Source organism: Ostrinia nubilalis, chromosome 12 (assembly GCF_963855985.1).
Source record: "Ostrinia nubilalis chromosome 12, ilOstNubi1.1, whole genome shotgun sequence".
Lineage (NCBI taxonomy): Eukaryota > Metazoa > Arthropoda > Insecta > Lepidoptera > Crambidae > Ostrinia > Ostrinia nubilalis.
The window spans coordinates 655,157-680,091 of record NC_087099.1 but is presented as its reverse complement, the minus strand read 5'-3'; the positions used below and the strand labels follow the sequence as shown (position 1 = coordinate 680,091).

Sequence of the window (24,935 nt, the reverse complement as noted above, 5' to 3'; positions counted from 1 at the left end):
GTAGGTACTTTGTAAGAAGTCAAGACATTGATCCATTTGAGCTACTTATGCCACGCCTATTATGGCGGCTCATAAAGTCTGGGAGCACATTGTACACACATAGTTAAAAAGACAAGATTCTCTCAAATTGAGCAGTAAATCTAATTTGCCGTAACGTGACGCGCATCGCTTGTTATTTTCATTCAGTTAACGCCGGTAATTACGTCATAAAAGAAATATGGCGCTCATATAATTAACATCAGCCTTGTCGTGCAGCTGCGTGTTTTTGAACGTCGCAGTCCCGCGACCTTCGGGAGGATAACGTATGAAGGGTTTGTTTAATTTGTATCATATAAGCTCCTTCTCCCTCACTCATGCTTGATCCCAGGGGTGAGCAAGTGAGACAGGGCTGAATGTTTTATTGAAATCGTTCAGTGGAGTAGGACTTCTGAGGGTCAGTTTAACCGCAATTTACCTAATAGTTCTTAGTTTACCGCCCGGGATTAGGGCACTAAAATTTCTATGTGGGGTACTAAAATGAAAATTTCCATTAGCTTCTGTCTGCAATAATACACTCCTTTCCTTGCATATAGTAGGTAGGTACCCGTTGTATCTAATCGTGGTCTGCAACATCATTTTAGTCCAAAGATGTTCGTTGATTGTAATTGTCTCTAGAATTGCCATTATTTGGTCGATTTAATTAAGTTTTCAGCTTTTATTGATTTTATTGGTCTGCCATTAAGTACCTAATCTATCCAACCATTCAATTACTTAAGTAAGTAATTAAATAACTTCATTTTATGTTTATAAGACTTACCTACGTATTGAGCCTGCTTTACCTAAAAGGTTCATTTTTGCAAAAAATGCGTCAGGGAGTCACAGCAAAATAAGGGAACGTGACGGATTTGGAAATGAGAAGGAGCACGTTAATATTAGCATCAAGTGGGACGGGCATGATGCAAATGTAAAAATCATAAATATGTGAGGGATTTGAGGCTTATATTCTTTTGTTCTTAGCTACGTGCTCAAAATTATTTACCATCGACCTTCCCCAGTTTTGTGCGTTGTTCTTTAATATGCCTAAACATTAATTTTTAGGTCTTCCGTAAGTGTGTTTTGTCACACATGTTTTGAGATATTTTTAGTTTTTCGATAACTACCTACATTGATTTTCCCACGTTCCCTACTTTTATACTAGGCTGTTGCCTGAAGGGGCCTTTGATCGAGAAAGTTACAATGTTATCAACATTGTGTTTACCTACATTAGGTATACATGTTACCTGAGAAATGGAGCAGGGGACTTGGTAAAGTAAACTTCTAATTTGGAAAACAGCTAGGTTGCTAAGGGAACTTTACAGTTCCGGGTCAGGATTTGGGGTATGATTGGTCAAGTTTATTAGTTGTTTTCAATCGTTTTGTTGACAGCCTTCCAATTTCAGCAGGCCTGTAAAGTTTTTGGAAAAAAGTTTTCATAATCAAATTGTGTAAGTAATTAGTATCGCAGATTTCTGGTTTGTAATAGGTAATTGTAGCGTGTAACAAAATGAGTGATTGCCACATTTAGTGATACATTGGCACACTAAAAGATTCAAAGCACTTTCCTTTCCACCTACATGTGAATGTATTAAAAGAATTCAGGAATACAATATAAATTCACTCCTAAATATCATTTTTATCCTCAAACCTTGACATGTCTCATTATTTCCCACCCTACTGCGGATGCGACACCCTTTGTAAAAAAACCACATAACGCTCAGATAATTTTCTCGTAACGACAAAACGGTCGTATAGGTATATTTTTCCATGCATTGGCCGGATATTTTATTTTTATGCGAGGAGTTTAATTTTTCGATATACGGAGGGCGGCCTGGATTGTTTGATGTTAACAAAAGAGCAAAATTACTCTTCCTTTCTTTGTTTTTAAGCCTACTTACTAATAGGGTAGGGCAGTAACCCAATTCTTATAAGCTGACAAAACACTCTTCCATACCTTTTTAAGGCATCTGATAATTAGTCCGAAGGTTCTAAAAGTAAAAAATTTACAGCAAATTTTAAACTGTCTCAGTTGTAAGGGCCAGAATAAAGCGTTTTAAAAAGAAATGTGTTCTGGAATCATTAGTAACTACCCATTTGAAAATTTTAGTGACTTAATGCTTTGGTAATACACCTTTATTATAGCACTAATAGACGCCTCAGATATTCAGCCGCCTGCCGCCGCCATAGTTGGGCAACTCGTGCCGAGTGGCGTCCCGGAGCGGAATCCCGGGCCGCGTACACTGTCATTGCCACAACACCGTGTCAACTGTAGGGTTGAACAGCGATCCCTTCAAAAATTATATACGAGTATGATTTATGTTTTTAGTAACGTTATTTAGAGCAGTGTTCCGCAAAGGGTGTACCGTGGCACACTGGTGTAGGTACCGTGGTCATTAGTTGGCGTGCCTTGAAAAAATATTAAATAAGATTATATTATAAACTTATTTTTAGTTAGTAAGGGTAAGACTAATAAAGGTATTTACTTAAAAATGGTTTTTTATGCGTGGAGTACCTCAAATAATTTCATTTTCCTAAATGTACCTTGTACACAAAACGTTTGCGGAACATTGATTTAGAGCATCATATTCTTATTTCTAGTTCTTATAACATGTAGTGTATAGGACGTTTTCTGTGAATTTACAAACATGTTCGCTATAGAGCTACGTACACCACGATGGAGAATAAGACACAAAATTAATCATCCTTAACATAAGAAAACACTGAGTCACTGGATCTGATGCAATATAAAACTGTTTTACATAATGTATTTACGTATATTAAAAAATTCTGTCAATTTAGAAATATTTGTGTTGTTTTATGACAATGCTGAATAATCTTCAACAATAAAAGACAAGACTGCAGGACAAATATTTAATAATAATAGTTGTAGTATCTTGCCAGCCCTGGAAGTATCTGTAGCGGCGCAAATGGCACGCAGCGAGTTCCCGCGGAAGCTCCGCATCAAGGCCGCGTCACGGGCTGGATGCCGTGCTAGTTGTGTGCACGGCAGATGAGCATTGGAGAAATGACGAGTTTATGCGGAAATCTATTTATATTTGTGTTAGGTATAGTATTTAACATTACCAGAATGTTTTGAATTTTAAATAATGAATTAGACGACAAGTACTTAAATCAAATCAAATCAAAATTTTCATTCAATTTTGACCAGTTTTTTTTAGTCTAGGATGTTGCATATCTGCTCTATAAGTGCCAATTCACTCTCGCCTTGAAAAAGCCCTTATGAACGACACACAGTTAAGTATCACAAAGATCATAATTTTATGAACTGCATCAGTTTAGTCAAAGTCATTTCACTTTTTCGGATTTGTTTAACGAGGAACCAGACGAATGATTTCCTCATGTGTTCATAAACCATCTAGAAAATAACGTTTCCTAATAGTCTCGACCGGAAATCGAACTGTTGCGAGCCCACCAAAGAACACCATAAAATTGATTAAAAACACAGCCAGAAAAAGGTTGCCCTCAAGGTCAGTCCCGTTCCATTGCAATCTCGAGGGCTTCCTGACACCCCAAAGCAAACTATTTGCGTAATGGCGCGCGCCACGCTTCCACCGCGCTGCATCTCGAGGCCGCCCGCCCAAGATTGCCCCGCCCGCCCTTGGAGACCAAATTGCCGAATGGTAACATACTGTCATGGAAATCGTGCGTGAAGCGGTACTACGCGCAGAAAAGGAGCAACCTTTTTTATTGTTGACCTATATTCCGAGGACAACATAAGATTGCAATCAGATGGAGGCGGGCTATACTTGATGAAAGATTAATTTCTCATTGCAAAATGATATGCAGTAAAGAAGAGCCCACAAAAAAGGTTGAACTGAGTGGTGGGAACTGGGATTGACATTATCTATCAAATGACGATGATTTAAAATAATTCCTAAATCATCAGAATCAATTGAATAAAACATAATAAACTAAACTAAAATATTTACCTCTTAATATAGCCATAGGACGAACTCTTCCTGAAAATAAATTAAAAAATTAATAATGGTAAATAATTTTGAGTTATCCACTCGGGTAAGTAAACCATCTGTAACCTAGTTGCTTTGCGGACCGTACGCCTGTAGAGACTGGATTGGGCAGGTTCCTTGTTAGGTCATTTTCGGTGTTTGTCATGTCTGTGACTTTGCAGCCGAGTGAAATATGTGACTTACAAGGTTCCCAGAAGGATAATAAATATGCAGAGGTACATATTCGGGATAAAGCGCTTACTAGCTGCCTTTTGGTGAACACTTTTCTAATTAAAGCTATCGAATGTCGAACGACGTTTATAAAAGATTTTTAAGAGCCTTTACTGAGAATAATTTAGTGTAATCTAAAAATAAATTGCATTTTTGATTTAACTATGACCTGAGCTAACAAGCTTGTGTATAAATTAAACAATAAACGAAATAATCAGTGTTTCTCCGAAGAATATAAATTAAATTTCCATGATACGGGGCAAACATTTCTCGTCGAGAGCAAGTTACACATAGAGATTGCAAAACGCTTTCAATTATACTTCTTTTTTTAGACCAGCTGTTTACATAATACTATTAAGTGCTCCTCTGCAATATTTTAACTCCGTAATAAGTATATTTGAAGTAATCACGTACGACTGCATTAAGACCACCTCTAACTTTCAATGTCATATATCTAAATCGGTTAATCTGAATATTGAATTGAAAGCTCAACCTTATTAGGTTTAAATCCGTATGAATCTATTGAACTAAAGACACAAAAACAACACAAATATTCAGAATGTTCACAATGACCGTCTCTTTTACGCAACAACAAGACCCTCTGAAAAACAGGCCCTCTACAAGCACTCAGAACATCAATAGAAAACGGCCGGGCAGTCCATTTTATTGTTCAGCGGCCGGCCGAGTGCGTTACATTTCCCTGGCGATTTCACAAACGATTGCACGCCCCAAAAGGTTGGCCAGCGTCCTTGCACACTGCAGCCTTGGGCAGAGATTTGAAAGGCTTACAAGGACCCCTCGATACTTACACTAATGTGTGTACGAGTACTATCAGGGATTCTTAGAGAGGTTTAAAAAGAACAGCTGTTTTAGCGGCGATAATTACGTATAAAAGCTAAATTAACTGACTTTCTTGCAATGCTATTTTTCAGCACATCTTGTCCCGAACCATTAGAAAATAATGACACAAGGGCTTGTAAGGGCGTTTTCAAAATAAATTCCTTTTTATGACATTTAAAAGAAATATTTTACGCCTCATAGACTTTCGAAACCCGTGTCACATTAGAGATTTTTTTCAATTACGAACAGAATTCCTTTGAATCTCAATCTCAGCCGAAGGACGCGATATATCATGGACCTCTACCCAGTCCGTCTGTTCACTCGTGGCTTCAAGCACAGAATAAGTAATAGTACAGGTACAGAAGGATTACTCCGCAAGACGATTTAAATAAATGCGAGTCTTGCTGCGACGCGATAAAGTGGAATTCAGCTCGCACAGCACTACGTACCTACAATTTTATTCACCTACAAGTTTTGTCTCTTTCTATCGCGTGCCTCTGAACTCTTCTTACGCTGTTAGGGTTGCTGTCTAGTGAAAAAATAATTAATCTTCTTATATGTAATGAGGTACGTATGTAGCATTCATGACTCATACGCATTCATTATGGAAAACCTTGGGAGAGGCCTTTGTCCAGGTGTGGACGTCATTTGGCTGAAACGAACGAACGCATTCTGAGCAGTAGATAGTCATGGTAGGTTAGGTTCCTATCTTAGATTAATTATTGGCTTTATTAATCTAAGGTTCCTATACTATCCTAAGAATTATTGATTACCTACATGGATAACATACCTTTCAGCATCTCTGGGAAGCGAAAAAAAAGATAAATCCGGTAGATTTCTTTTCGAATTTAAATACCCGAACGCCGCACAATATTTCTTTCTCTTTATGTCCATTTTTAAATAATACTTCGATCATAGAATTAGGTACGTACTACAACGCACGCCAGCGTCCTGACGGGCGCGCGCGTGACACTCGACCGATATAATACCCGCCGGCGGGGCGCTTCGCTGTAGGTAATTATCGGATGTACCGCGCGGAGTGAGCCAGGCCTGCTTCAAGGCCTTGGAGGAATTAAGCATTATCAATTTACGTAAGACATTAAGTACACAAAGATTTATTCTTTGGGTGTCAAGCCTGCTTGATAAAAATCTTAATAGCCCAATATTCATTTACAAACCTTTTTCAAATAGCTTTGTTCATTCTGATATTTTAGTACAAGTAGGGGAGAGGGGGGCAGCTTTGAACAATTTTCATACTTTATTAAATATCTTCCAAATTTGAACGATTTCATTATTTTTTTCTTCCTAGATAGAGGTCATGGTTATCACACAACAAAATAATGATGTTCTTCTTAATTATTTATGAACGCTTATTAAGATATTTAGATTTTTGCACAGACCTGTAAACGTTCAAAACTGCCCCGTAGTCGGGGCAGCCTTGAACACGCCTGGGGCAGTTTTGAATTAGTATTTTTTTCAATTAAATAAAACTGAATATTTATGAATGTGTATTTTTAAAATAATTAATAAACAAAATTTTAAATGATCAGTGTCATTTGGGATCAATTTAACATGTTTATTTTATTTTACATCACTCTGTACAAAGTAACACAAAACTTAGGGATATTATTAAAAAAAAGTAAATATAAGATATATCAATTAACTAAATACTAATAAACTTTCTGTTTAATGACACATCAAAGACAAAACTGCATAATTTAAAAAATATCAATCAACTAATAAAACTAGCTTTTGCCCGGACTTCACCCAGCTTGAAATTTTATCTGTCACAGTAAAGTAATCTGCTTATTTTTTATGTAAAATCCTTCTACGAAGTATTAGAAAACTTAAGGTTTCATAATACCACTTAAAAAGAAAATTTATAAAGTTCAAAGGTGCCCCAACCATTTCGTTCAAAGCTGCCCCATGGGTATATTTCCAGAAAAAAACATAAATTTAATAACGGAACATACTTTTATATCGCAATTTCTTATCAAATCTTCATCGAAACTATTTAAACTTCCGTATAGTAAACAAACCACTCAGTATTTTATAAAACTACGTCCACAAAATCCTTAGAACCAAAATAAAAAAGTGCGAAATTGGCAGTCAAAAACAAAAAACCACTTTTGCCGGTTAAGCTACAGTTAGATATTAAAAATGAGATGTGACGGCTATGCGCATCAGTGCTGGCAATATAAATTATGATTTATACCATTGTAGCCTAAACCAGTGATTTTTAAATTCATTTGTTCTAAGCTGCCCCTGTCCAAAGCTGCCCCCCTCTCCCCTACCTACGAGTATGGTGTTCCCTTCATGGTATTAACATAAGAGCCTGCTGCATCCCACCATCTTTAATCTTTACAATGGCTGATGCTAATCTCAAGGCCTAATCCCGAATGCGGAGATAAGTGTATCACGTATAAGGTCGGCCTACGAGGAAATGCATAAAAATTTATGGAACCCGTTATCATTTCGCCTTATATTAACTCAAGGTTATGGGAGGGGTGGTAATAAATTGTCTTTTGTTTTTTCTTTGTCTTTTCCAAGGATCCGATTCGTGTATCGGGCTGATAATGGCCTAGGATGGGATATGTATGAGTCACAATTGGTTTTTGTGCGACTGTCGGCAATTCTGCTCTTTACAAAAGAGAGGTAGGTTTGTTTTATGTTTTGAACTTTGCTCGTATTTTCTTGGAATTTGGCCATTATTCAATAAGAATTCAATTAGAGAGGTAACGTTTGTGAGTTCCATAAATTAAAATATTATGTCTAATACACCCTCTAAAAATGTAACGAAGGGAAAATTACAAACAGAATCGCAATAATGTAATTTAATACTTACCTATGTTTCAATTCTCAAATGAAAACATTTTGATGAATTTGTATATTCTAATAATACAGAACAAAATGGGTATGATAATGTTTTTTAGAAAAAATACGAAAATAATGATTTCTAAAAGTTATGGTAGGTAAATATGATAATTTTTCGGCGACGGTCTGTTGAAATGTTCGTATAATAAATCTGACGAATTAATTATTCACAAAGTTTTATTAGAAGCACCTTTAGTAGGTGGCCCAGATACTAAGTTATAACCGTAAGCCGCGTCTAGACGCGAAAATTTACTTATTCAGCCTAAAATAGAGCATTTTCGGCAATTCCTGACAGGACCATAACGTTTTGATGTTGCCGGGAATGTGCTCAAAGGTTTCGTGTTCAAACACACGCATATTATATCGAAGTCTCAAGTAACACTTACCTATATAATAATACATATTTCGTAGAACTACGAGTAAACAGTGTATGTGTTGTGACGAAATTGATTTTTGTATACCTTTTGTTTACACTGTTGTCGGGCTCAGGTTTCATGTCATGTAAAAAGACAAGCTTTTTTGTCTTTATTTGGTTGAAAATAAGAAAACTTTCCAAGTCAGCCTTCAACCCTGTACGGACGATCTTACTGGAATATAAACAAATAAATATTTGTTACTTTCGTATTTTTATGAAAAGTTATAATGTTAGCTGCGTAGAAAAAGTACATGTGCTGGCGTAATTAAAATTTTGATCGTATAAATAGTCTCTTTATTTACTCAGATGTAGAACTGTATTTGCGAATATATGCGAAATTGGGGGGGATAGATGGATGAATATTCGTTTTCTTCACGCAAAACTATCAAATATACCTATTATATTAAGTACTTAGAAGTGGGTTTCTTTTTATCGAAATTTATGCACACAAAGTTGCAGGAAAAAGAAAGTGAAATGTTTTATTATAGTAAGTACATATAATTACTGCATTACCAACCTAGTCGTCCATGCTCTAATTGTGGTTGTGTACCCTTGAAAAGCCGATCGCCGCGCGTGTAATCCTCGAGCCCCATAGCCAAACACCTGTATTGTTCCCGAGCGCCTTGTTCAAGGATAACGCCGGGAGTAAGTAGTGGGCTTAATACATTAATCGCCTTTTTGCCTTCCCAGCCTTGATCCTTCTAAATGAGCGGTGAAATTTCGGGCCCGGGTTAATTTACCTTGCGAAGAAAAACACAACATTATAATTTGGTAATGAGACTCGTGGTTTTATAGCTGTAGTTTACCTTTTAACGTTGACGTTTAGGAAACTGGCGAAAGTGTCAGTAAATATTTACGATATTATTATTACAATTACCATGGTGCGGTTTTTACTTGAAGATTGCTAGGTATTTAGTTCAGCAAAATATAATATTTGAAAATCTCTCAGTACCAATAAATAGTTAACCATATAATTAAATTTAAGGTTTTCCTTCGTTCGTTCGTTCGTTTCAGCCGAAAGACGTCCACTGCTGGACAAAGGCCTCCCCCAAGGATTTGGTCTTTGTGGAAATTTAAGGTTTTACTTTAGCTATAAAATATTCGTAATCGACTATAGTTATGCAAGACTGTACTTTATATCAGAGTTGACATTGTCATGCTTCAGTTTTTATAAATAGTTAATTATTATTGTAATTATAAATGCAGCTTTAAGTCGCGCTAGAAAGGCCATGTCCTGCTTAGGTGAAGTATAATGGCCAGTCTATTTTAGATCTTAAACAGCTCGTGTGAAGCTTTATCCTCTACATACTCGGCTAACCGTTCGTTCTGAGGTTAACTGGTGTTATTTTTTATGATAAAAAGTATGCTAATTGTCTTAGACCCTTGAGATCTATTTTAATCTTGATGGCGTCTAGTGTGCAATTGAGAAAAACGCAATGTTGAAGCTTCTTTAAAATTATGTTGCACATCATCAGGTTATCTGATCCCAGTTGAATAATATTTAGAAAATACTGTTACTGTTTGTTTCGTCTTCCACAGGTTTGACCTTATCGTAACCTACTAAAGGCTACACAAAGGTTGAGGTTATAAATAGGTAATTTATCTTTAATGACCAAAATGTACAAATTCTACAATAAAAGTGATATTTTTCTAAAAAAACTCGGACATATTTTATTACGATAGTAAACGTTTTAGTGCGCTATTAAAATATTTGTTCGTCAGTATTTAGGCGGTACTAGCACATTATTATCTTTGGTGCCAAAAATAGTGGCAGTCAGTAGGTATATATTCGTGGTCTGCGAGGTTGTATCGGTGTCAGTGACTCCTGCCCGCCACAGAACAAAAACAGGGAACAAATAAAGCGGCATAAATCATTTCGCGCCATTCCTCTGATAAATGTCCGCGGCCACGTCTTGAGAACGAGTACGTATTTCCATATTTCAACATATTCAATAAATTCACGGAGTACGAGTATAATGGAGAATAATGTGATTACGTTCGGATATTTTTTACCTCCGCTATGTTTCCGGATAGAAATGGGTTAATATCTCCGGGGAGGTCGTTTGTTACTCCTTTTTGCTGATGAGGAAATTTAGGAATAAAACGTTTTTATCCGGGACCTAATGAACTGACTTATACGATTGATTGAACAAAATCTATTATGGTAGGAACTATTCTTAGAGATTCGGCCTGGAAAATAAAAGTGATAATAAGTGTTTCTCAAACATATACATTTTATTGTACATACATCTTCCTAAAGAAGTATCTAAATACGTAATTTACGTAAAAATGCTACAATTGATGAATCAATTGCAATAAAAAACTGCTAATAAAAACACAAACAAAAAAGTAAGCCTGAAACTTTAACTGTCAACCAATTTCAAACAAAAGAAGAACATCTAACATTCCTGAAGTTTTCGTTCTAATGGTGGACCGCAATGATCGGGGCGTGTCTCACAAGTGGGACCGCGTGGACCGAGTGGACTACGGGCGCTGCGACTACGGGGGCCGCTACGACGCGCGCCGGGTGGACTACGGAGTGGGACACTGCTACGGGGTGCACCACGGGGTGGGCCACCACTGGGTGGGCCACGGGCACCACGGGCGCGATGACACCAGCGCTGGCGAAAGCGATCATGGCGAGGAAGAAAACCTGGAAGACAAAAAAGTACTTTTAAAAAATATTAACAAAAAAAAAGTTACTTGTCAAAACGTTTATTTCATGGGTTTTTAGAATGAACTTCTCTAAAAGTCTCGTTCCAACATTTGTATCTTGTATCACGTGTGCTGTGTTTCACTTCACTGTGTCCTTATGATTTTATCAGGTCGTGACTTAAGATGTCTACTGAACCAGAAATGGATTCCATTGTTTGAATATTGTTTCCAGGCAAAGTTTTCTTTGTTTCAATTATTTCCTCTTAAAAGATGACTTGGATATATCCAACTTTGGGAGTTCAATAACATCATAAAATTAATGGAACTGCTAAAATGTCTCGTGATTTTTCTGTGCCAACTGCAAAGTTTTGTTTAGACTTTTACTCAGGACTTTTAATTGAAATTATATCGAAGTGATCTTAAGGTTCGCTGGGCACAATATTTAATTCAAAAGGAATAATCGCTTTAATAGCGAGTCTCTAAAATTTATACTTTACTAGCTGACCCAGCGAACTTTGTTCCGCCTTAATGGCAATAAATAACGGAATAAAAAGTATCCTATGTCCTTCTCCTGGCTCTAAACTACCTCCCTGACAATTTTCAGCTAAATCGGTTCAGCCGTTCTTGAGTTATAAATGGAGTAACTAACACGACTTTCTTTTATATAATAGATTACTTTTTTTGTTTTTACCTGAAAGATTGTTGTTTACTTTAGACATCTTTGTGAATAACCCAATAATCCCTTTTAATTTAATTACAATTACTATTTATATTCAATCTAATATTATGTAATTAGAAAATCGTCTCTTTGTACAGTACAACTGAATTATAAAATTTAATTAACTGCTCATTCATCTCGAAATTGAATAACTAGGATTAAATAATGAAATTGTGAGCTTACCAGCTTGTACATTGTAGAGTTTGTTTGTTTGCGGTAATGACAAGAGGCGACGATGCACTGACTGCACTGTACTGTACTCGCATTACCTAGACTGGCCCTTTTATAGGTCCTCAGCTAGGCTGAGCACTGAGCAGCGTTTGTAACGAACCCAGCGTTTGGCAACATGCAACCTGAGCGCGCTGAACTTGCGGTGGAGACTAGCCAAACGAATGGGTTTGCTTGTGCGAAAATCTAATATTTATAAAAGCGATAGGTCACTGATTGACTGACTCACTCACTCATCAGGAAATCTCAGAAACTACAAGCGCCAGGAGTCTCTTTTGCATGGGGGTTCCTTTTAGAACGTAGGTCACTAAGAACGGATTTAACGAAACTCCACCCCTAATAGGGTAAACGCGTATGAAGTCGCGGGCGGCCGCTAGTGTTACATATTCTGAATTCAGATTTTCTTTTAGCATAGTAAGAGAGAACTGGAAAGGCTTGCTCCATAAACTCATAAAGGAATACAAACGTCTTTTTTCTTTGATTTGGTCCTTCAAAGAAAACAAACTGGTATAACTGAATTGTAATTTATAAAATTCCGTCTAGATCTAAACATTTTGTCTGCCTGTACCGTTAACAAATAAATACTCTTTTTCAAGTTTTATTTGTTAAAAAATATTAAATCTAGGACAAAATATTATATATCAAAAGGTTCATTGTCCGTCAAAAGTCTCATTACAATATTTTAGGTCTGTTCTAAATATTCAGACTTCCTGTGATAAAATATTATTATTATTAAGTAGGTCGTTTACTTTCATTTTACTCTTAAAATTACTGAATATCAAGAAAAGAAGTGGGATACTTTTCTTTCATTGTTTCTCTTTAATTTTAGTTAGTTTTTTCCTGCTTAGGGTCCAAAGATGAAAAAGGAAGTTACCAAGTACATAATACCAAGATTATTAAGTCTTATTTTATCTCCCCATCTTAAACTGTGGTATACAGGGTGGAATTTTGTAATGCCACCTGGAGGGCAAGTACCTTTAATACTGTAGATAGAAAATTTTACTCAAAGAAAACATTCCTTTATTTTTGAAAAGAAAGAGAACTGCATTCAAAGATTTTCGAAAATTTTACGAAAATTTACCACCATACCATACAGTTTTTTTGTAAATAATAACAATAATTTAAGATTTCATGGTTTCCCTTGCATTTGATATATCAAGTTTGTTTGAGAGATTTCATCCTTATACTTAACCCTAACGATCGATGCAATAAAAATACAGGGTGTAATTTTTAACAGATTTTAGTTGGTTCGATTCCCAGATGTAGCAGGTAATTTTTTATAAATCATTGATTGCAGTTCTGTTTCTTTTAAAAAATAAAGGAATGTTTTCTTTGAGTAAAATTTTCTATCTATAGTATTAAGACTACTTTCCCTTCAGGTGGCATTACAAAATCCCACCCTGTATAACTTTGAAAACAAAATCTTTCGATGGCCTGGTACAAAATCTTCTTCATTTCATGAGAAAAAACGTGATTACTCGACCTTGGAAGACGGCCTTAATTTCGCAGGGAAATGAGAAACAGATGTCACTTGAAGCACTCTCGTCTGAAATATCTCCTTAATAAAACTAAGAAAAAGGCGTTTGTCAAATACTTCATTGGATCCAACCTTCTTTCAATTTCATACTAAAAGGAATTTTTTTTGGAAATCCGATATACTGATTGGCAATTGAAATAAGGAGCTTGTACACGTTCTCTTTGTACACTTTGATTTTGCTTCAGTGACCTTTAATCGCCATTTATTACGTTTTGATTTTTGTAGAGTACCAACAAAAAGAGGATACGATTACGAGGCTTTTGTCCAGCACTAGACCGCTTCAAGCTGAAATGATTATAAACAGTTCAAAGGGGTAAAATCAATGAGGTCTACTTTGGGGTAAATTGCTGTAAATGACAGAAACAAACAAACATTTGGATTATCTATTAGTAAGTAATCCTCAGTGAATGGAGCATAGTATGACTGTATGAGTCAACTGCATCGTATCCGATGGCGGTGTTTATTTAATATATTGTTAATTGGCAATAAACCATCGCCTTCTAAAGGTTACTGCTGGGCCCGTAAATTGTATAAACATGGCAGCAAGCTGGTTATGAGATCATAAGCTTTGATAATAGATAAATCTTTATCACATCGATGGAGTAACTTTGAACATCATTATACTTCCATAGATTTATGGTATTGGAACGCCATGCTAACAGTATATAAATATTATGTTTAGTGTGTCGTAGTGGCGAACATAACACGTAAGACGAAACAAGATATTTTTCAGTCTTTTGATGTAGCAACATGATTTTAACGACAAAAAATATTAAACCTTTTAATCTCAATTAAAAAGCTTTGACATTGAGCTTTGATATGGTTTTATATCATATATTTTCCTAAAGCCAATATGCGAAAAGAAAAACGAAAAACAAAAAAATCTCAAAGGTAAGCCGATAATGAAAAAAAATTAAAACTACGCAACAGTAGTACATGGTGTTTTGTCACAATTTGTATTATGTACCTCAGTTTATTACACCTGTATAATAATGTAAAGGTAGGTAATTAAATCTCTCAACTCATCCTACGAAATCCTCCGCGATCTAGCTTTTTAGGTCTTATTATATCCTATATTTAGGTTTCACTAATTCATATTATACAAGATAAGATAAAACTCATAATACATATTTATGAGTACACGTCAAATTTTACGTCTACAGTGCCTACGTCAGTATTACATTAGAGTTTTTCTAAAAATAGCCACATTATTTCTATATTGTACTATTTTAGATAATGTCACACTAGACGACGTACTCAGATTGAGAAATTGAGTTTGGTTTCACTACACTCTTAACCGCTCATGTAATTAATTATGCTCAGACAATGCTAATAGGGATATTTCTGCTTTTAAAGTTTGTCTACAGTCATATAAAATGTCGTTTATATTCTTTTGAGAATGCTCTTGAGTTTATCCCTTATTTATTTTGTCGCTAGGTACTTTATTTCAAACATAACAAGAAGGTGTTTTGAAATATCTCTGAAAAGGCTTTGCTGTGAAAACTTGAGACAAGTTGGCTGCAAGACATTCTTAAAAAACATAACCCTCCTTCTGGAGCAGTCCGGTAAAAAGGTAGGCAATGTATCGTATTGGTATTCTGGTGGTGCAGGTGCCAAAAGGCACAGGTAAAAGCTTATTAGACCACTCATATTAAAAGCTTAGTGTTTGTTAGAGCCATTATATTTTTTAAACTTTTGTTTAACAGAAATGTGGTAAAAACGCCTTTTCCGCGAGTCGATCTGCTTACCTAAAGAGATCACGTGATATCGTAATAGTATCGAATAGTTTTGTTTATTGTTTGGGCTAAGAAACATTTTCCGGCCTATAATATCAAGCTCGTAACAATAGTGTGGGTTGTTGATCCTCTGTTTTGTTTATGTTGGTCACCGTCCGTAGACTGTGTGGACGGTAGCTCGCCGAGCTAATATTGTACTCGTAATACAACTATAACTCAAATGGAGATATTATGAACTTTTGGAACACATAAAAAGTCATCTAGCTAAGCTTTAGGTTATTATGATGTTTATTCATGTAATAATATCATAATATGAACGCGGAACGCGTAGAAAAGGATAATTAATTAAAATCCAGACACAAGCAATGTTTCGCTGACACACTAGACACAATCGTGTATGTTAAAGTCAACGAACCGTCCAAAAACAGACATGATAAACTACCCACCTCAACTCTATCAGCGAATTTCTAAAATTAAATCTACGAGCTCGCTGGCAATTACAATTAGGCTTTGTTCCTAATTTAGTGATTCCATGTTTTATGAACGCGCGTCATTTCCAGCTCCAATTCAATTATGTCCGCCCATTATAGTGATATATCCCCGAATAGTTTTCTAATTAGGGTGCGATGAACTGGAAAGAGGAACTCAAGTAAAGTTTTCAAACTATAAGCTATTAGCCTCATCTTTGATACGAGTTTCAGTTTGAGGATCGTAAAGGACAATGACCAAAAATGTATGGAGTGTGGTCCAAATGTCCACCACTAACGAGACCTATGTAGTAAAATAGTCTACTAAATACTGATTCATTATAACCAAACCGCAATCAAAAATATGCTGTCAGTAAAAAGTTATGACTGAATGAAAAGTCTGTTTTTTACCTTTTCGTCCGAAAAATGTTCTTAATATCATTCTATCCATTGCACATTTTGGACTTATCTACGCATGTTATGTCATGTCGCATGTGGCGCTGGGTTATAGATGAATTTTATTAAATAATAATGTGCCTTCAACTTTGTACGCGTGAAAATAGTTTAAATATTATTTCACATTTTTACAACATTTGTCTTGACTGCTCCGCCCCTATTGGCTGTAGGTGATGTTATTTATCCTAAAATCATCCTTTATAAATGGGCTATCCATAACAAAAAGATTTTTTCAAATCGGACCAGTAAGTTCTTGAGATTAGCGCGTAAACTACTACAATTTTTAAACGGTCGTAACTTTTTACTGACAGTTTATTTTTTTTTCGTCCCATACTGAAAGTCAATCTCTATTGAATGGACTATAAGCCAATGTAGGTCTCATTGGTGGTGGACATTTGGACCACTTTTGGTCATTGTCCTTTGAATTTGATAATGGTTTTGATAGGTGATTATGAAAATGACGTCATAAGTAGACTCCTGGATTCCGAGAATATTAGTAAAATAAAATTACTGTGTATGTTTTTACAGTTTAATAAAAGTTGTGTTAGTCTTTTGGAAAAAAAAAGAAGTCTTTAAGGGTTTACTTTTATTATTTTCATATTAGTGCATTGTTAGCAAGTCAGTCTCATGTACTAAATCGTCCTTCCGTTTCATACTTTGAGACTAGGAATTTATGCGAAAGATTTACACCATTAAAACCTCTCATGCTTTGTTTTATTACCAAAATAAATAGAAACCGGAAACTATTTACATGTCAATTACAGCTTGTATATCTATTGGCAGTAAGAAAACACAGCGTGGAAATAATTATCCTCATCGCAAAGGATTTTCCTGAGAATTCCATCAAAAGCTCTTCGCTTCACATCTTCCATGAATCTATGAAGTAGGTAGCTATATTTATTCAGTTTATTATTAGTTACAACAAATGCAAATAGTAACTCAATTTCTTATTTATACTTACAATATTATCAATTCTATATGATAGCGAGGTGTATTTCTATAGGTATTTTTATATCAGGGAAGAGCCTGGATGCATTCATTCATTGTGGGAAACCTTGGGGGAGGCCTTTGTCCAGCAGTGGACGATATTTGGCTAAAACGAACGAACGAACGAATTATTTCAGGATTTCATAATATTAACCCTTAAGTAACACCGTGGGGTAATTTTTTACCCCAGGGGTATAAAAATTGGCATTATCTTTTTTTCTAGTGAAGTTAGAGCAATGTCGTTTTATGTATTCTCAATGCAGAGCGTGCGTTTTAAGCCCGTAGACGCGGGATGTGATAAAATTCATCCGTTTAGCTTTTACAGGTAGGTGGGGTAGAAATTTACCCCAGGGTGTTAGTTACGCATGCTTTAATTTATCATTACCTAACATGTAATCAATAGGTTTTTATGATATTTAAACAAAATTAGTAAATATTTATATGACCATCAAGTAGCACATTGTCTCGAGAATGCAGAGAGATAAATAGAGCTTGATTTACATGATACTTTTCGAACTTCGAAGACATCCCCTCAGAACAGAGCGTTCATAAATTCGACACAGAAATATAACTCCAAAATGATAATTACACAATAATTCAGTGTGTTTGATGTGTTTTGAAAATAATAATTAGGAATAAAATAAAATAAAAAATAATTTCTCATTATTTTATAAATAATAACCTTTTTTTATTTTGCTTTGATAAAAGTCCAGAAATTTTCGTTTTATTTAACTTTGAGTTTAAAATGTGTATAAAGCAGCTATACGATGTCCAATTAGTGTAAATTTTTGGGTCCCACAATAACTTTCCAAGATTTTTCTAGAAGACCATTGTAGAGACTTTAGTTGCAAATGAAAAATTCTTTGTTTTTCGTTATGATCGATTTAAAATGTTTCTTTACGCTAGATAGACGATTTTTTAAGGCAATCGTATAATTTAGTGAGCCCGCTAATACATATAAATCACAAATTGAATTTATTTTCAATATTTACTTAAAAAAATCTATTTCCGTTTGGGGTAATTTTTTTACCCCAGGGTGTTCAATGTGTAACCAAAAATAAGGATGTTACTTAAGGGTTAATAATCCTATTGCTTATTCTATGACGTCTAGCCTGTCGATAACATGCGTCGCCCGCTACATCGTCACACGATCTAAATTAGATACGAAGCAATATGGTACAGCCAAGGCAACAATTTTCATTTATAGAAATGCCGTAATTCTCATAACAGAAAAACATAAAAATATGAGGGTATAGGTACACTCACCTAGGAGATTGGGTTTCGGCCTTCATCTTAGGGGCAGGTTTCAGACTTGATTGATTGCAGGTAGCTGTCCATTCCGCCTGATCTAGGTCGGACACGGCACGGGTATATTGAAACTCAAATACATTTTTTGATCAATCTTTAGTTATTTGTAACAATCCCCACATCTAGCTCTGTGTACTCATTGAATACACGGGTTTTTCAGTTAAATTTTTATGTAGGTAGTTAAAACACTAGTTTGGTGGTTCTCTATCTATAAATGCAAAAGCTCCAACTGCAAGAGCATACCGATAGCACAAATTAAAAAAAAAAATAGAAAGGAAATGAAAATTGTCATAATTTTAAAAACCAGCTAGAGATGAAAAATACCATAATACGAGGAGGTTGTTCAATAAGAATACACACTGAACTGAATATGGAACAATTATCAACAGTTTCATAATTTGTCATTTTATTCGTAGTCTCATCTCAGTAAATATTGGGCCTAGAAGTAAACAGTTCCGCGAGTTCTAGGTTCAAAGCCTGCTCATAGAAAATTGACGGCAGCATAAATCTCAATAAGGCCGTACAAGTTCCTATCACTGCCCTATTTGATAAGATCAATGTCGGCGCGAGGCTGCGGACACTCACGAAGCACTCAATACCATGGATTTATTACAATTTACATTGTACCGGCGAGCACAAATCATAAATAAATTTATTGAACGTCGGATTCTTGGATTGTCTAAAAAAATATTTTATTTGAAGAGACCACATCTTTTCGTGAGAATTTCATACTGGGAATGCCTCAAGAGAATTGGAATTAGCGTCGTCCTTACAACAAAGGGACTCACATCCAATTGCCTTCTATAGAATTTGGTAGGTATACCAGGATGTAGGTGTAACCTGTAGGTATACATACTTATTTTGTAATTTCTAAAGGTTTTTTGCGTTTAACTTGAAGAATTCAATATTTGAATTTAATGCTTTTCTCGTCGAATGTACCTACTTAGTTTAGCATACTGTTTATACGTATCGTGCATGACGGATTTATTGTTTATCCTACGCAGTTCATTAATGAAGCTTCTGATTTGCAATAACTGTATGATATTGCAATACCACAAACCAAACCTACATACACCATAATCGGGTCTACTTCGTCAATTGATTCCAAGGGTATCGGCTCGTGCCGTCTCCTTTACTCATGATTATCGCTAGGTTAAATGAGAGAGAAAGATATACCCGAAGGTATCGAAATAGTCATGCGTAGTAGAGCCTCCGATTTGCAATGACATACATAATTTATAGTGCTGACCCATTCACCTTTAATGTATACCCTATTGACTTCCAAATCGTGCAACTGTTAGATGGCACTGAGTAGAATCGCCAGTGATTCATTGATTTTATTAGCCAAAATAACATTAAGCAAAAGCTTTTAGATTCCCAAATTAATTCGAAAATGTTAACTATTTAAATCATTTGTTAAAAACTGATTGGTGAAAAAGATTTCGTGGTTACGAGGGCAGTGTCTTGACAAGCATGGTTAATTAATATGAACTACAGGCCATGTTTATAGTGTAGGCTGCAGGTACTATAAACTATTTATCTATCGAAATTATGCTAAAATAGGTCATGATACATAAAGCTTTGATAAATAAATGTACTTACAACCTATACCTGCCACCTAGTTGTTATAAATAATGTTTTTCTAAATTCAGCACTTTACTGCCAACTTTGTCTCGCACTCTGCTTCATAAATACACAGCCATGACAAATGATCATTCCCCGCGGGATATTTTCCAGACTTTTTGTTTAGTCCAAGTTTTTGACACTGCCATTGCTCACAGATGGCGTCTTTTGAATAACTAGGTTCGTAACAACATTAAACTAGGCTTGTGACGTAGCTCTGATTGTTCAGTATTTTACGTAAGGCATAAATTGTCCGAAAAAGAACTCAGAACAACCCCAATTTGTCTAAAACTCGTACATTAACTGCCAACACAAATTTAAAACGGCCGCTTTACTGTGTGGTTGGCGAGTAAATGTGTACGACATTAAGTGGATGAATATGACTGAACTTCTGGTTTTTATTTATTACAGAGCCAGTAAACACGGGTGAAAGTCACGCATTTGCTTAACTCAACTTTATTGTACTCAAAGTGTTTGTCAAATGTTTCCACATCTACAGCAATAAGAAGTATGAAAACACGATGTTAAAAACTATAGGAAAGGACGAGTGAAGAGTACACTAGCTACTTTAATCCTAAACAAATGAAATACCTGCCTTGTTATGCATAAAAAAAAAAAAATTATAAACTTACTTGGTGTCTACTTCAGAAGAAATTCTTCGTGTAGTATCCATGACGTGTTATTATTTGAAAATTCTATCCACTGACACGCCCGCTCGTCTTAGTTTCACTTTCACATGGACCTATTGAGTCTAGAAGTTTTGATTTAAAATAAAATAACTAATTAATAATTTCTCACTTTTAAAAAATTAAGCTGCGCGAAATTGACAGCTTTTTTTTAATTATAATGTTTTACGGCTCTGGGTGCGAGTTCTCAACCACAGATTATATCAACAGAAAAAAGTTATAATAGAAACGCGCGTCATTGACCACGAATTGACGCGTAATTCAAAATTCGAACTTCTTCTTTATTAGAGCGTTCCAAATTCAAATGGTTGCTTTTTTATTTGCATTGACATTATGCCAAACAGCCTAGACCAAATGGATGATAAGATTAAAATAGTGAGAAACTTTTTAAAGTGGCAGTAACAGTAGGCACGAATAAATTATTGTGACAGCTGTTTGCCTACCAATGTCCGCAGCTCAGTAAATAATCCAGAAAGTCACGTAAGACATAATATTTAAATAAAAGACCTTTCTTACACAAAACATTAAACTTTATTACATTTCAATCGCAATCAAAAATAAAGCGGGTGCACAGGCAGCACGTGCGGGTGGTGGTACAACGTGCTGACGTGCGAGACGACGGGCGCGTGCACGAGCGGCGCGGACACCACAGGCGGGTGGTACACGCTGGACACGTGCGGATACACGACGATCGGCTTCGGCGCTGGTGCTGCCGCCGCCATGGCCAGCAGAGAGAGCAGGAGTACCTGGAAGAGAACAATAGCGTTTATTAAAAACATTAGGATATTAGTGTTTAAGATCGTTATGTCGTTCCTACCTATTTTTGGAACTATATAGCACTGTGTATCACCACCATCAGGTCATTTTTAGTATCCGAAGGCGTTGATTCGTTCGTTCGTTTCAGCCAAATGACGTCCACTGCTCGACAAAGGCCTCCCCCAAGGTTTTCCACAATGAACGGTCCGCTGCCCGCATCCAGGCTCTTCCCGCGACGTTTACCAGATCGTCGGTCCACCTAGTAGGAGGCCTGCCCACGCTGTTGTTGATTATTGCTCTTTTTATTTAAAAGTTCTCGAGTGACGACAACGGACCGGTTGTCCAGATCAGATGCGGTGTGGGCAGGCCTCACTTGATGGATCGACGATCTAGCAAAAACGTGGGAAGCACCTGGATACGGGCAGAGAGCATGACCGGTCACTGTGAATCCTTGATCCTTGAATGTAAAGGATCAAGGATTTCAATGAAAAATCCTTGATCCTTTACATTTTTTTTAACGTCTGGAAAGCGGTGTTGGCAGGCCTCACTTGATGGGCCGACAATCTAGCAAAGGGAAGCCCCTGGATACGGGCAGAGCATGACCAGTCGCAGTGAAAATCCTTGAAGGTTGACTTTTTTACAATTTTTGACAATTTGTTTAACGTCTGAATATAAAACCCACAACTTATCCAGTTTAAGAAAGTCCAACTCTCTAGTGATTAATCAAGGATGTTTGCTATCAAAAGCTATATCCATCGTCTAATCTAATGACCCTGGCTAGAAGGCCTCAGAAGCCTAGGCTCTGAAGTTTTGTTAGGTTTACAAGTTTACAACCCAAATTGCAGAAGTACTGCTTATATGGCTAAATAACTTGTTCTCTCTTAAACTCCATTCCAAATACATTTTTAAAAAAGATTTATAAATATTAATTTATAATTTAATTATATTTTTATCAGTAATTATGAAATTAAAAGACTGTGATTATTATGCTACTGCTATCATATCATTACAACAAGTTTACAAGTTCTACAAATACCTATCTTAAAATACAATAACACGTACAAATCAGCTATTCATCACGTTCGTCCGTCGTCCGTCTTAAGTTATGCAAAGTTTTATCAAAAATATTGACGGATCTAAAGCTTTGTTGAAAAGATTCAATGATAAGCCTTGTGACAGTTGTGACCCAATAACCTCTGTGCTTGATTGGGTCCCCGGGGACAGTAAAAACTTATTGGGGCAATATTTGCTCTAGCAGGAGCCTAATTAGTAGGTCGGACCGCAAGAGTGCAGAACAAATCATTCATTACGGTTTCACAAAGATTATTTTATTTTACCAGATTTTATTATTTCATGGCAATGTTTTAAGTAAATGGATGTGAGTAATGTCTCAGACTGACTACTAGTAAATTATTCAGGGTTGACAACTGAGATTGTGATCATCCTAACATTTCATGAGTCATAGGCACCAACCGTAGTGTCTTTTCGGGTTTTCGGAAACCACATTGGCTGTTACAACAATAAAAACAATCCGCCTTGTACTTGTTATTAAATATTTGATTATAATTGAGTTGTAATAATAATCATTAAGTCTGCTTGATGAAGGCGGAATCTGTTGCATTTATTTATAAGTACGAAAACGAAATAAGAAGAAAGGAGATCGCCTTATGAATAGCCTTACTACATCGACCTAATTATATGGACCACATCCGTGTAAGATCTGCTTTCAGAGTCAATTCTGAGTTACTAAACCGAGCCATGAATTATTATGGGCAATGATAGATCGGGGTTAATAATGTGTAAACAATGAAGTTATGCCTTTATCTCAAGTATTATTAGGCTGGGTTGCATCATCTTACTTTAACTTTGACAAACGTCAAAAATCTGTCAAACTCCATACAAAAAGCACCGGTTATCGTTATAGTTACGGTCAAAATTAGGTGGTGCAACTCAGCCTTAGTGTATTCGGAATATGATCTAAGCATGTTAAGAAATGTTAAAGATCTTTTCAACCGACTTCAAAAAAAGGAGGAGGTTCTCAATTCGACCCGTATGTTTTTTTTTTTTTTTTTCTATATTTGTTACGCGATAACTCCGCCAATTATGAACCGATTTGAACCAATCTTTTTTCGGCGTATAGGTAATACCTCAAGGGTGGTCCCATTTAAATTAAATAATAGAAAAAACAACCCCCAACGGTGGAAAATTGGGGATGAACTTTTTTATACGCAATATCTCCGCCGATTATAAATCAATTTGAACGATTATTTTTTTGTTGAATAGGTATTATCAAAAGGGTGGTTTCATGCGAATTTGAAGAAAATATTTCACCCCCAAGGGTGGAAAATTGGGGATGAACTTTTTTATACGCAATATTTTTAATTTTTAATTTTTTTTTGTGTTCACGCATTTGAAGTCGGTTTTATTTTTTTAAAAAGTTAATTATTTCTAATTAGGAAGATACTATTCCTATAAATTTTAAGGAAGAAAGATTCCTGTAATATAAAAATTCGCGCGAAACAAGTTCAAAAGGACTAATGCTAAGTGTCATTAACGTGTAAGTAGATATACACGTGCCAACTTCAAAATGTGAGGGCAATATAATATTAAGATGTAATTAAGACATTAGAGAGACTATTAAGTAGGAAATTTTGGCAAAATCAATCGGGTCCCGCTGGGAAGGGTATTTTCTAGGTATTTACTACAGCCATTTTGTGACCTTTGGGACTTAATGTTAAATCCTACAGCCATGAGCCCATTTTAATTGATTTAGAGTTATGTAGGTAAAGGTCAATCGTAATATTTCTGTTTGTACTATATTTTCATAATTATCTCGGAAATAAATGAGATTTGGAAGACTAAGACTTATGATTGGTATCAATAAAATATAAGTAGAATACTTCTTTTACAAAAGATCTTGAATTAGAATATGTCCAGTGTAAATAGCAATATGACATGGCATGATAGAGTATTATGCTATACTTATGAGCTTATACAAAAGGCTTAAAAAGTTTCAGATTGACTACTAATATAGTTTTAACTGACGCTATTCATTTCTTGAGAATAAAGCAAACAATGTTTTTGCGAACAAAATTACTCCATCAAGTTTATTTAAAAATTAAAGGAGTACGATTTTATAGACTTACCATTCGATGCATTTTCCTGCCTGAATGGATATCAGGATGGCGCCAATGACTGCAGTTGGCCGACTAAGTTTCCCGCCCAGGGCTCGCAAATATATAGCCACGCTGTGTATTCTGTTTCGTCCACTAACGCACTGCTTTATACGGCCTGGAATTCGCATAGTCTGCCATTTAGGTACTAAATGTATTGGCTATAGTTACTAGAGGTTACAAAGTAATGCTTTAAAAATATCTGACGATTGCTCATCCGATCTATCGGTACTAACCGAATAAAATTCTTTAGTTGGTTGAC

General features: G+C 35.7%; 2 protein-coding genes and 1 long non-coding RNA gene across 3 annotated transcripts in view; 1 reads left to right on the top strand and 2 right to left on the bottom strand.

Moving 5' to 3' along the window:
• Positions 1-24,935, top strand: part of LOC135076744 (neuropeptide SIFamide receptor-like) — a 134,149-nt gene that overhangs the window by 83,310 nt on the left and 25,904 nt on the right. The window lies entirely within an intron of this gene.
• Positions 10,554-11,981, bottom strand: LOC135076748 (uncharacterized). The gene is made up of 2 exons (XM_063971170.1): positions 11,900-11,981; positions 10,554-10,996 (listed from the first exon to the last, which is right to left on the bottom strand). Exons 1-2 carry the CDS (start codon positions 11,909-11,911, stop codon positions 10,766-10,768), a joined length of 243 nt encoding a protein of 80 aa, XP_063827240.1. The 5' UTR covers positions 11,912-11,981; the 3' UTR covers positions 10,554-10,765.
• Positions 21,220-24,731, bottom strand: LOC135076749 (uncharacterized). The gene is made up of 2 exons (XR_010258331.1): positions 24,647-24,731; positions 21,220-21,490 (listed from the first exon to the last, which is right to left on the bottom strand). It is a non-coding gene; the product is annotated as an uncharacterized LOC135076749 (long non-coding RNA).